Source organism: Colletotrichum karsti, assembly GCF_011947395.1.
Source record: "Colletotrichum karsti strain CkLH20 chromosome Unknown Scaffold7, whole genome shotgun sequence".
NCBI classification, from domain to species: domain Eukaryota; kingdom Fungi; phylum Ascomycota; class Sordariomycetes; order Glomerellales; family Glomerellaceae; genus Colletotrichum; species Colletotrichum karsti.
The window spans coordinates 1,042,052-1,054,126 of NW_024065907.1; the positions used below are offsets into that span (position 1 = coordinate 1,042,052).

Here is a 12,075-nt window from a genome sequence, read left to right on the forward strand (position 1 = left end):
GTTTCTACGACTTCTAGCAGGTGCTCTTCTGTGTCTGCGGGAGAAACAGCAGCGGCGGGCAACAATGTGGGTGAGGTGCAGGCAGCTCAGCGATAGCGGCACTGGACCTCAGCCTGATGCTGCTGCTGCCGCTGCTGCTGCTGGCTGGAGGTACGCTGCACTTGGCGATGGATGTACCGCAGTACTTTTCTCGCTTAGGTTCCCGGTTCTCCAGGCGGCAGCAGGAAGGTGCCGTGCTTGCGTGCCTCCCCGTCCGTCACTCTTCCACCGTCCGGGTCTCTTCCCTTTGGCAGGCACCGCAGGCAAGACGCTGCTGAGACCAATACAGTGCGTCGTTTGAAATGCCTGGGAACATCCGAGCCGCCTCTCCAATCCCTTCCCCTTCCAGTGTCCCGGGGGGCGTAAAAGTCTGTCCAGTGTCTCGCAGCCTGGGCTGGGTTAGGTACCTAAAGAGTGGAGACCGTAAAAGGGCGTTAAAATGAGTGTGGGGAAGGAAGAGAGAGATTCTGATGCAAAAAACCGAGGAGGGGTCATTCATGTTTCTATCTGCTTCTATGAAGACGGCCTGCACCTCTCACTTCTTTTGATGCCATGTCCCTGACAGAGAAACAATAGTCACTGAGACCGGTTCACTGAGAAAGTCTCTCTCTCTTCGTATTGATATCATTTCATATGCTTCGCGTCAAGACACAGACAGACTCAGGCGACGACCCAACGTCAACAACCTGCAGAAAATGCTGGATGCGGGCCACCATTGTCATTGTTTTTTCCTTTCCTAATGCGGCATCTCCATTTGGCACCCATCTCAGCGCACAGTGTAAAGCCCGGACCACAATCTCAGATACGTACCGCCCCGTCCTCCCTGAACGACTCGCCCGCTACATCTTCATCTCGAAGAACCCCGTTCGCCACCCAATCACTGCCTGAATCACAAGTACCTTCCGATCAGGTTTTATTTTATGCAAAGTGCCTTACCTCCCCCCACCGCCTTCATCTCACCCAACCGGTACAAGACAACCACCAACCCCACACAAAGGCGAAAAAGACGCCCGTCAAGTTGCCAGTTTGCCAGTGTCAGCCATCGCTCGGGCTGCCCGTTGCTGCTGTCTCGGCGCAGCAGGCGCGCAGGATGCGTAAATTGAAAATGCGATGTCTCTGAACATGATAAAAACCCAGCTTTTCTGGCCATCTCGAACGAGACAAATGAAAACTGCTCCTCGTTTGGCAAAGAAGACGGGAAAACACCTGAGCCAGGCGCTCGTCTCAACCCGTCTCCTAGAAGCGGGTGTCTTGGTCCGTGGACAAGGCATGAGCTAACCTGGAAGCTTGAGACGAGCCGCCGCCCTCCCGCCCGCGGTGCCTGCTCTCGCCTGCCTTTCTCACCCTACCCAGAGAGCAATGCGTAAGGCTGGCTGCCCTTTGCCTGCCTGAGGGGAGGGGGTTTGGGGTGACAGCAGTCAGCATCCGAGCCCCCTCACCCCCGAGTCAGACGTCATCTTTGTGACGTTCCCAGGCAGCCGGAGCCGAGCGTCTCGATCTGGATCGCAATTATGGAATACGATGCTCATACGACGCAAAACACCGCTATCCTTCAATATTTGACAGCCAGACAAACCAACTCCAGTTTTGACAGTGTTGTTCATTCGTTCATTGTAGACAAGCCCGTCCAACATACATACAACTATCGGGCCATGCAAAACACCCGGCCCCAACTGACACGACATTCATGCTGGATAATCGCCCTCCTCGTTTCCCTTTTTGATGTCACTGAAAATGCATATCAACCACAAAACTTTTATTTTCGTGTCCAAATCGTCACCACACCCACAGGCCTCTTACATGCCGTTCGCCTTCTCCTCCAGGGCCGCGACGATGCTGGGGGTCTCGTGAGACGCGCCGTTGGTTCCGTTGGTTTCCTGGAGGTCCAGCTCCTGGCTCAGAGATCTTTCCGGGATGGGCTTGGCGAGGATCGGGCTTCCGGGGCGGCTGCCGACGAACTGAAGAACACACTCTGTTAGCTTCGTACATACTGCGATGACTTCGGGTCGCTTACGTTGCTGGCCGCGCTCAGAAGAGCGATCAGAGAACTCTGGACGACGTCCTCATGGATACCGATACCCCAGAACTTCTGGTTGGTGCCGGTCGCCGTGCACTCGATGTACGTAGCAGCCTTGACATGGCGACCGGCACCGATGGCGTGCTCCTTGTAGTCCTCGACATCGAGGGTGACGCCGACGCTCTTGAGGGCGTTGGCCAAGCTGGAGATGGGACCGTTTCCGCGGCCGCGCAGCTTGTACTCCCTGCCGTCGATCGCGACGACACCCTCGAACACTCTCTTGAGGTTCTTGGTGTCCTGCGTCTTGCCGGGCGCGGGCGGCGCCGGGCTCTGCGAGCGGTCCGGCGCGATACTGTAGTCCACGATGGTGAACCGCGGGTTCTCGCGCAGGTAGTATGTCTGCTCGAACAGCTCCGCGATCTCCTCTGACAGAAGCTCCCGGCCGAGCTGGTCCGCCTTCTCCTGCACGACCTTTGAGAAGGCGACTTGCAGACCACGCGGCAGGTCGAGCTGTAGCTTGCGCAGGATGATCCAGGCGGCACCGCCCTTGCCGGACTGCGAGTTGACGCGGATGATGGCCTCGTAGGTGCGGCCGATGTCGGTGGGGTCGAGGGGGAGGTAGGGGACCTGCCAGCGATCCTCGTTCTTCTTGCCCTCCTTCTCGCGGACCTGGAAGCCCTTCTTGATGGCGTCCTGGTGCGAGCCCGAAAAGGCGCATACGACGAGGGAGCCGCCGTAGGGCGCGCGGGGGTGGACCGGGATCTTGTTGCACTCCTCGACCACGTCGATGACGCGGCTGAGCTCGGAGAAGTCCACGTTGGGGTGGATTCCCTGTGTGTAGAGGTTCAGGGCGAGAGTCACGAGATCGACGTTACCCGTCCTCTCGCCGTTGCCGAACAGGCAACCCTCTACTCTGTCGGCGCCGGCCATCTGCGAGAGTTCTGACGCGGCGACCGCGCAGCCGCGGTCGTTGTGGCAGTGTACCGAGACGGCGATCTTCTCGCGCTCGGTGACGTGGGTGCAGAAGTACTCGACCTGGTCGGCGAAGACGTTGGGCGTGGCCATCTCGACGGTCGCGGGGAGGTTGAAGATGATGGGAACCTCGGCTGAGGGCTCCCAGGCGGCCTTGACGGCCTCGCAGATACGGACGACGAACTCTGGGGAGGTATCGGAGAAGGTCTCGGGGGAGAACTCGAACTGCCAGTTGGTGCCGGACTGGGAGGGGTCGTCCTTGGTCAGGGAGCGGACGTACTTGGCGCAGCGGACGGCGAGCTCGACGCTCTCGTCTTCGGAGAATCCGAAAATCACTTTCCTAAAGCACTCTGATGTGGCGAGGTAGATGTGAACAATGGCGTTCTTCGCGCCCTTGAGGGACTCTACCGTCCTCTTGATGAGGTCCTCGCGGCAGGGGGCGAGGACCTGGAGGTATACATCGTCGGGGACGGCGCCGGGGGTCTCGATGAGGCGGCGCGTGAAGTCGAAGTCTGTCTGGGAGGCAGAGGGGAAGGAGACCTCAATCTCCTTGTAGCCCAGGTCGCACAGCATCTTGAAGTAGCGCCACTTCTCCTCGCCGTTCTGTTATTCGAGACACAACGTTAGCGCCCCTGTCGTGACGATTCGGAGAGAAGGAGGAAGACGTGCCATGGGGTCGATCAACGATTGATTGCCATCGCGCAGATCCGTAGAGAGCCACCTGCGAGTCGTCAGCTTTGATCCCGTCGTAGGTCTCTAGAAGCCGTGGTCTGTGGTTCCCATCGCCAGTCCATAGAGAGACGAGGTACTGAACCCCTCCGGGGCCAAGCAACAAAAGATAGAGAGCGACCTACCTAGGCGGCTTGTCCAAGGTCTTGTCCGGCCATTGGCGGTTGGCAAGCTTGAGGGGAGGGAAAGGTTTGTATTTCGTCGACGGGTCCTTGAGCCTGCGTGCAAGAAGCAAATCGTCAGCACCAAGTTCAGAGGAAATAGTGTCGCACACACGATCGCGACGACCAAAACGACCAAGAAGAACCCCCTTGACGTCCACACGGTCTCCAGAATAGCCGTCGGGGGTCTCATCGAGGTCTGGTCGTCCATTGAGTCGAGTCGAGTCACCTACATCGGCATCTTGGGCTTGGTCGTCGCGGTGCGGGGCAGATTCGTGGAGGTGTAAGTAGGAGCGGATCTCTTTTTTTCCCTCGTCGGGCAATGGCGTCACTCGTTGTAAATAGAAGATTGACCTGCTGGAGGAAGAAGCAATTGAGATCCAGGCAGGATATGGGGTATTTGTATATGGTCGTCGAGAATCAAGAGAAGGGATCGAGAAGGGGATCAAGATCAGGAAAGGAAAAAAAAATTGAGTCACACAGAGTTCAGTCGCAAAGCGTCGGGCTACGAAGTCGGGACCCCTCCTCCTCCTCCATCCACCAAAGCAGAGAAGAAAAAAAAAACGGCTGCCACGGGCGGCAGAGGTACGTACACTACGTAACCTTTTCCCATCAAATCAACTCGAACCTCTCTCCTTCCCCGGTTTCACGCCATTCGCTGGGAGCTTGCATTTCAGGAGTCAATAAGCCCGGGATCTCGCAGGCAAGGTTCCCGGTCGATTCCAGCACTTCCCATTTGTTCCGCGCCGGCCTGTATGTGCGGGTTGACGCTTCACTGGCTGCCATTGGAACAGGACGACTATCAATTCAGATACCGCCACTTCTTGTGCCTTACTGCCTTCCCGCGATCGCTGCCGTTACGCAGGGCGCAAAAGACGGACAGAGTTGATTCATTCTTCTTCCAAAAACCCCCCTCCCTCTTCTCCAAATTCAATGCCATCGAGTGGAGTCACCCCACGCCCTACAGGATTGACATACGGCGATACTGATTGGCTCCAGGCCGCGCAATGGCCGGCTGCGGATGGCGGGGTTGCACCCAGCGTGCGATCGTCACCTTTTCGCCTTGCTTTTTTGCACACAGAATGGCGCGAGGGGCATGCGTGCAGTACTTCGTAGACCCCGACGGAGTTCTCGTCTTGAGTCTTCGAATGATACATGTTTGTGAGAAACCAATGACGAGAGCGAACGGTTATTATTCGGCCTGAGCTCAGCTTTCGTTCGCAACCTCTCAGAACAAACCTCCTCCGTCTGATCTGACCAGGACCAAAGCTGAAGAGTCAAACTGACTCGAAGCTCATCAACAGCTTAGTCACAGAATTCCTCCCCAAGCCCACTCTTCACAAATTGAAAAAAACGATGCTATCCCGTCACTGGGAGAGATGTCATGGACCAGTCACCCAAATATGCCGACCTTAGCCGCACCTCCCCCTTCCGAACATCGGCCCCTCGAAACTCGTCCAAGTTTTCCGCCCGTATCGAACGGGCCCCGGAGAGTGGGTCCAACTCCGCCGATGACCGGCCGGACACTGGATGAGGTAAGGTGCCTAACCTCGCAATCGCAACGTCGTGGGTCCGCGCAAACCGTTCAGTCATCGATTCTCTGTGACTTGCTGGCTGCGTTGCGCTTCACCGCGGGATTCACACGTCTTCCCCACGATCGATTGAAGGAGGCTGGATCCGGGTCCCCATCGTTCAACCTATCTTCCAATGGCGAAGCGTGTATTTGACGACTGGCCTTTGCACGTCCAACCCCGGCACCAGGGCTGTGACGCCGACGATTGCCGTCGGTGGGAGCTCGCGCGGCGTCCTTCTTGCTCAGGTCTTGGTTTATACACCTCTCCCGCAAAAATTGGATATCCAGAGCCTCTTGGGCAATGTTCCTCCGATGAAAGATCTGAGCCAAAACATCGTCACTTAGGGCTCAGAGGAGACAGTTGCAACTTTTTTACATTTAAGCCACTCATGCAGAATCTCCGAACATCACACCGGGCGGCGCTAAAGAAAGCAATTTCTGTGCTATCATATTTAGAAATAGCAGGGCCCTACCGCTCTCTCTATTCCGCTCCCCTGCTCGGCTCATAGACGATGAGGCTGAAGACCCGATCATGAGTCACCTTCAACACAGGACGGGCCGCTAGCACGATGTCATACTCAATCCGACCTCTGCCCATACCCCCAACATGATATCACAATAGACCAAGTTTCAGTTTCTACACATCCTTATAAAGCAACAGGTCCCAACCTCAACCTACCACCGCAGAACAAATATGATCAAGTCGCTCAGGTGGGTGATCCCATCACCTGTGTGGGATCACTCGGCTGTGGAAACCTTCGCGGGTTCCCGTGACTCACAGTATACTATCATTGCCGTTTTCAACTGTACAAAATGCACCGCCAAATGCGAGGGAAAGCTTCATTGCACATCCTCATCTAGCCCTGGTGAGCCTCCCCCCCCCTCTGACGTTAGCCGGGGATGACTGAGTCACTTCACTGTCGCGTGTCTCACTCGTCGGCCCGTCCCTCAAGTCCACCGCTCAACGACGGACGGTTGCAGACTGACTCACAAACAACATCACAATCACGCAGACATCAACATCCCCTCCCAGACATCCATCTCCCTCAAGCACCCCACTCAGCACATCACAATCATACCAACTCCAACCTCACCTCCTCCCAACGTCTTCCTCCACATTACAATCACAATCACAGAGAGCAGTTAAGGGACCAATGCAAGTGTTCTGAAATCCGATTTAGACGGTCTTCGTCTCGTCTATCCTTCTATCTTCGTGACGGGTATGTGATATGTACAGGTCAACATACATCAAAACCCCTCTGCTTTGTCTCGCAGCGGGAAAACGATGTAGGTGATTGGCTTTCCTCCCCCGAGGGAGAGCAGCCGGGATATATACGTTCCAACAATTAGACAGAAACCCCTTGGAAAATAAGGGAAAACAACAAGAGATGCGGAGGCGGACAGAGCGGTCAGGAAGAGAGACAAGAAGCCCGGAGACCTCCCACCACCATCATCATGCCGATGCCCCAAAAAGAGGTGTTGGTATGAGGGAGAAATATGTACAACATGAAAAGAAAAGGTTTCTGAAGCGAGCCCAATTATGACGGAAAAGGCAAATCGGCCGTTAGAAAGCGTCGTCACCTCACAAAAAAGACGAAGAAAACACCGCCGCTTTTTATCCCCCCCTTTCTTAATGAAAAAAAGAAGTCGCTTGGTACCGTTGACGCCCAAAGATGATCCCATGTTTTGTCTCGCGCGAATAAAGACGGAGCGAGAGGGGGGTATTACCACGTGAAACTCTCCTCGACAAAGTCCACCACTGTGCCTTCGCCCTGCACCTCTCTCACCGCAGACCGCACGTCGTCAGCCAGGGCGCCCGGTCCGCAGATGGTCACGCACATGGCGCCCACCTGCTCTGAGACCTCGCGCTTCATAAGCAGCGGGATGTTGGGGCGGCCGGGGAACATCTGGACTGTTGTGGAGGCGGAGACGATCTGCTGGGAGTTCTGGGGACGGGTGATGTAGAGCTGGATGCGGAGGATGTCCTTGCGGTTGGGGAGGCGGAGGACGGTGTCCATCCAGGGGCGAACCCACTCGAGGGCCTCGTAGTCGCGGACGATCCAGACGAGGGTGATGCGGCGGGTGGCAACGCTGCCATTGTTGTAGCCGTCGATGAGGGGCTTGAGGTAGGAGATCTGGTGGGTGATGCCGGTAGCGCCGGCGAAGAGGACGGCGTGGCCGTACGAGTCCAGGGAGTGGTGGCCGGCGTAGGGGCCCTCGAGGCAGGCTCTCATGCGGATGGCGCGGTCGCCGCTCTGGCGCGCGACGTTGTACAGGTCGCGGGTGAAGCCCTTGTGGGCGCCGATGATGAAGGAGATGGAGGTGGTGGAGTTCTTCTTGTCGACGGCGGTGAGGGTGTTCTTCTCCTCGTCGAGGGGCATGGAGCGGTGGTCGGGGATGTGCTCGACCCAGGCGACAGAGAAGGGGTGGCAGTCCCAGGGGCGAATGTCCTTGAAGCGGAGGTAGCAGTGGGTGCCGGGCTTGACGTCGACGTAGCGAGGGAGGTTGATGGTGACGCGGGTGGTCTCGCCGGGGCACGCTTCGACGATGGCATCAGAGACGCCACGGTCCGACCAGTTCATGTAGGCGACGCGGACAATGCGGGCCATGCGCTCGAGGAACCAGAGGATGAAGATGGCGATCATCCAGGGGAGCTGGGGCAGGCCACCGGGGAGACCGGCGACGGCGCAGTGGATGTAGGTCATGAGGAAGATGAAGAAGGCGAGGATGATGTGGACGTTGAGGAAGATCTCGTAGAAGGCGTGGCGGACCGGCGAGACGGACAGGACCATGATGACCACGAGGGCGATGGTGCCGGCCATACCGGAGCCGATGAAGAGCTCGTTCGACATGCGGTGCCAGACGCCGTCCCATCCGCTGTCGGCGACCTGGACGATCATCCAGGCGATGGTGTGGAGAACGGCCTCGATGACGGACATGCGGCCGACCCATCGGTGGAGAAGGTTGTAGGTGTCGAAGCTGACGTGGAGCCAGCCGATGAGCGGGTTGTTGCGGCCGGCGAGGATGATCAGCGGGACCATGTTGACGACGGAGAGGGTTCCGGAACGGCCACGGAGCTCGGCGCAGAAGGAGTAGATGTTCTTGTTCTCCCAGTTCAGGAAGAACATGTAGACCATGTTGCTGGCGATGTAGATGAAGAGGATCAAGCTGTGCATGCGAGAAGGGAGCGTGCCGACGCCGATGTTGGACACTTTGATTTCCTTGTTGTGACGCTTGTTCCAGAGGGGCGCGTACATGAGGTTCTTCTTGAGACTGGGCATCCAGCTCCACTGCGTCACCTTCCAGTAGTGTTGCCTGTCGCCATCAACGCTCATAGCTGATACATGGCGAAGCTGGGCCCAGAGGATGCGGCTGATGGTGATGAAGAGGACGATGACGGCGGCGCCTCCGAATGTGAGCCAAAGGGTATCCTTGAACAGCATGTTCACGGGCTGGTTCACGCCAGCCAGGTCGGAGTGGTAGGGAGAGATGGTCGAGGAGGGCGTAGCCTCCGATGCCTCGTCGGCAGCATGAGCGCGCTCGACGAGGACATTGGTGGGGATGAGATCCGCCACCAGGCCGGCGAGCCTGCGCCGCTGGAACTCCATTTGATCTGTTGTTTTTCTGTCTGTTGTTTGCTGACGACTGTCAAAGTCGAGTTTTGAGTGATGAAAGAGGGTAGATGTTGATCCCCGAGTAAAAGGAGCGAACTGGATCGGTCAGGGATGAGGGTCCAAGTCCGGGTCCAGGCTTATTTTTGGTTGCAAGGTTGTCGTGAGGCGAGATGAGAGATTTGCGGTTTTGCTGGAAGGGTCCGGCAAAGTCGAAGAGAGGAGAAGACGGCGTACTGTTATTGGGAGCAACGGTCGAGGTACAATGTCATTGTGTGGTGGCCCTTACAACAAGTGACAAAGAATCGACCGGGTGACAGCGAGCCTGTTCCGAAGCAGTGAGGTCCTTTGTGTAAGAAGGTACCAGCACAGTGTCGAGGATGACGTGGGGTGAGTCGGGGTTGCGGTTTGGGTGACAAGAAAGGAATGCGACCAGCCTCGAGGTGGGAAGACGGGTTGACTTGAGTGACGAGATGTCGGGTCGGGGCGATGTCGAGCTGCAGGTCGTCGGCGTTGAAGATCCTCGCGCAGATCTATTTTTTTTTCCTCCCTTCACGCGTGCGAAGTCGAGAGCGGTGGGAGCAATGGCGATCCCAACCAAGCTAGGACGATCTGTATCTGACCGAGCAAGGAGCCGGTTCGACGGGAAGTCCAAGGAGTTCAAGGCCTGAGCGGGAAGCGGGAGCTGTTGGGCTCAAGTGGCTGCAAGATTGACGTATTGGGAAGGGGACGAAGCGACGTCAATATATCGTGCCGTCTCTTAGCTTTCGTAGGGTCTCGTGCCGCGTCCTTTTCGGAATCAGGGAGCCGTAAATCCTCGTGCGTGTTGATGCTGTTGTGGGGAACAGCCAAAAGTCGATAAGGTGAATGGGGAAAAAGACGACCCTTTTTTTGGCGGTCGGGGATTTTTCAGCTGCTGGGAATGATGAATGGAAGTGGATCAAGATGAGACGAGACGGTCGACTGTTGAGTTCTGGATTGTTTGTCTCGTGGACTTTTTTGTTTCGTCTTGTGGCGTTTGGTGATGTCCTTTTTGGAAGGGAGTGGGAAGATAACGAGTGTGCAACCGCCGCTGACGGAGTTTTAGCGAATGGAAAGAACGAAGCGTGGATTTGTTCGACGACGGGTCTCGAAGAAAAAAAATCCAGAACTTGGTTCAGAATTGCGCGTGGTTGATTCAGCTAGCGAATCTCACGAGATATTCTTTTTCGGGGGTGAAAAAAGAGTGTGAAGTGAAAAAGAAGGCGTGTGTTGAAGAAAAAAGAGGTGACGAGGAAGGTGCGATTGCCGGTGTGTAAGTTCCTTCCAATTCCTGGATGAGGCCGGGGGTACGGTCCAGGTGTACGGTGTACGGTACGGGTGCCCTGGGTGGTCACCGTAGGTGGTCAGGTTCTGTTGTTCGGCGGTCGGGGCCCACGGCCGTTGTTTCCGTCTGTTCTTTTTGGGGCTGTGCTTGCGCCTGGCTCCTGCCCGAGGTCCAGCGTTGTAACTTGTTTGGTACTGCCCAGAAGCACCAAATCCTTCTTCTTCTCTTTCTTTCGTATTTTGGCGTGTCTCCAAAACAAGGGTCCAGTCCAGCCTCTTGACTTTCTTTCAAAGGAAGTGTGTGTGTGTAATGTGAGTGTGTGTGTGTGTGTGTTAAGAAAAGAAACAATAATCGAATTCCACAAAAAATACCCAGCAAACTGGTCTCACACAAAAGGGTCAGCAGTCGACGATTCCTCGAGGGAAGGGAAAGAAAAGAGAAACAGAGAGTGGTTGGGATGGGCCAGGCCGCGGCCGTGGAGAGGCTACCGAGTACTTTTATGAAGACCGGCCGGCCTGTCTCTCTTTCTCAATCCCAGCTGTTCAACCTCGAGTCCTCGACTGCGCGCCGTGAAGAGGCCGGGGTGCCCACGGTAGCGCCGCCCGAGAGGCTCCTCTGTCTCCTCCGTATGGTCTGCGGCCCTTCTCTGAAGCTCCTCTTTGGGGGCCTGGACAAGCACAAGCACAAGACGACAAGGACAGGACGGCCAAGGGTTGGCAAGGTGCATTCCCCCTGATGCGTGGCGTGCAAGGGCACCAACGGGAATGACTGGATCGACTGGCACCTGGGCCGCCATCTATTCGCAGCCTACGAATCGTCCTTGACAGGCCCCGTCGTGCTACGTCCTGCTACATACGAACGGTACCTCCGAGCCCACCTGAACAAGCTGGCTCGGCATGTATCCGTCAGACTCGCGAGAACCTGCTTGACAAGAGATAAGGCTAGCTGGGCCGTGGCATCACCGGAAAGGTACCTGCGTTACCGTACATACGCGGTGCGCTAGCCATGTACCCCTTTTCCCTCCTGCGCGGCTATTCGCCCTCTCAGATACCTCCAGACGCAGCTACGAAGATACGCCCGAAGGAAGCTGTTCACCTGTAACATACATATTCGACAGTTCAGAACCAACGGCCCAAAAGAGTCGCCTTCCCCAGGGATGTCATGAGCACATCTGCCCATCTCGCCGTCAGTCTAACCCTATCCCGCTCCTCTGGTCGCTGGAATGGAATCACTGCGCCTTGCTCATCGGCCCACGCCTCGGCTCTTGCTCGCGCCAGTGCCAACAGACGACCCTGGCGGAGATTCGACAGATGGAGCAGGCAAGCAAGCAACTTCTCAAAGCAATATGTCGCAAAGTGGGAGGGCAGCACTCTGCTCAAGACTCGAGTGGGAAGAGGGAAAAAAAGGAGGGGTCGTCGAGAACAGGGAACATTCCGAACAGGGATGGCACCGACGAGGTGATACGTACATCCTGTACCTTTTCATTATTGCTTGTATGGGGTTTACTATGAAAATCCATGGACAGGTACAGAGGGAGCCGATCCCTGCGGCTGCCAATCGCTGAGATCCGATGTCACCGTTCGCTGCGCCCGGGAGGGTTGATCCCCTGGGAGGTTCTGCTGAATTTACCGTGATTTTCATTCGCTTCCCTCGCCTCGCGACACACC

At 56.5% G+C, this 12,075-nt stretch overlaps 2 protein-coding genes across 2 annotated transcripts; both read right to left on the reverse strand.

The window, feature by feature from the left end:
* Positions 1-1,835: 1,835 nt before the first annotated feature.
* CkaCkLH20_03109 (2-isopropylmalate synthase) lies at positions 1,836-4,129 on the reverse strand (the record flags this gene model as incomplete). Its single annotated transcript, XM_038885828.1, has 3 exons — positions 1,836-1,997; positions 2,054-3,631; positions 4,034-4,129. The coding sequence occupies 3 exons, from the start codon at positions 4,127-4,129 to the stop codon at positions 1,836-1,838; spliced, it is 1,836 nt and encodes a 611-aa protein (XP_038749027.1).
* Positions 4,130-7,215: 3,086 nt separating this feature from the next.
* Positions 7,216-9,099, reverse strand: CkaCkLH20_03110 (ferric reductase like transmembrane component; the record flags this gene model as incomplete). Its single annotated transcript, XM_038885829.1, has 1 exon — positions 7,216-9,099. One exon carries the CDS (start codon positions 9,097-9,099, stop codon positions 7,216-7,218), a length of 1,884 nt encoding a protein of 627 aa, XP_038749028.1.
* Between the last annotated feature and the right edge of the window lie 2,976 nt (positions 9,100-12,075).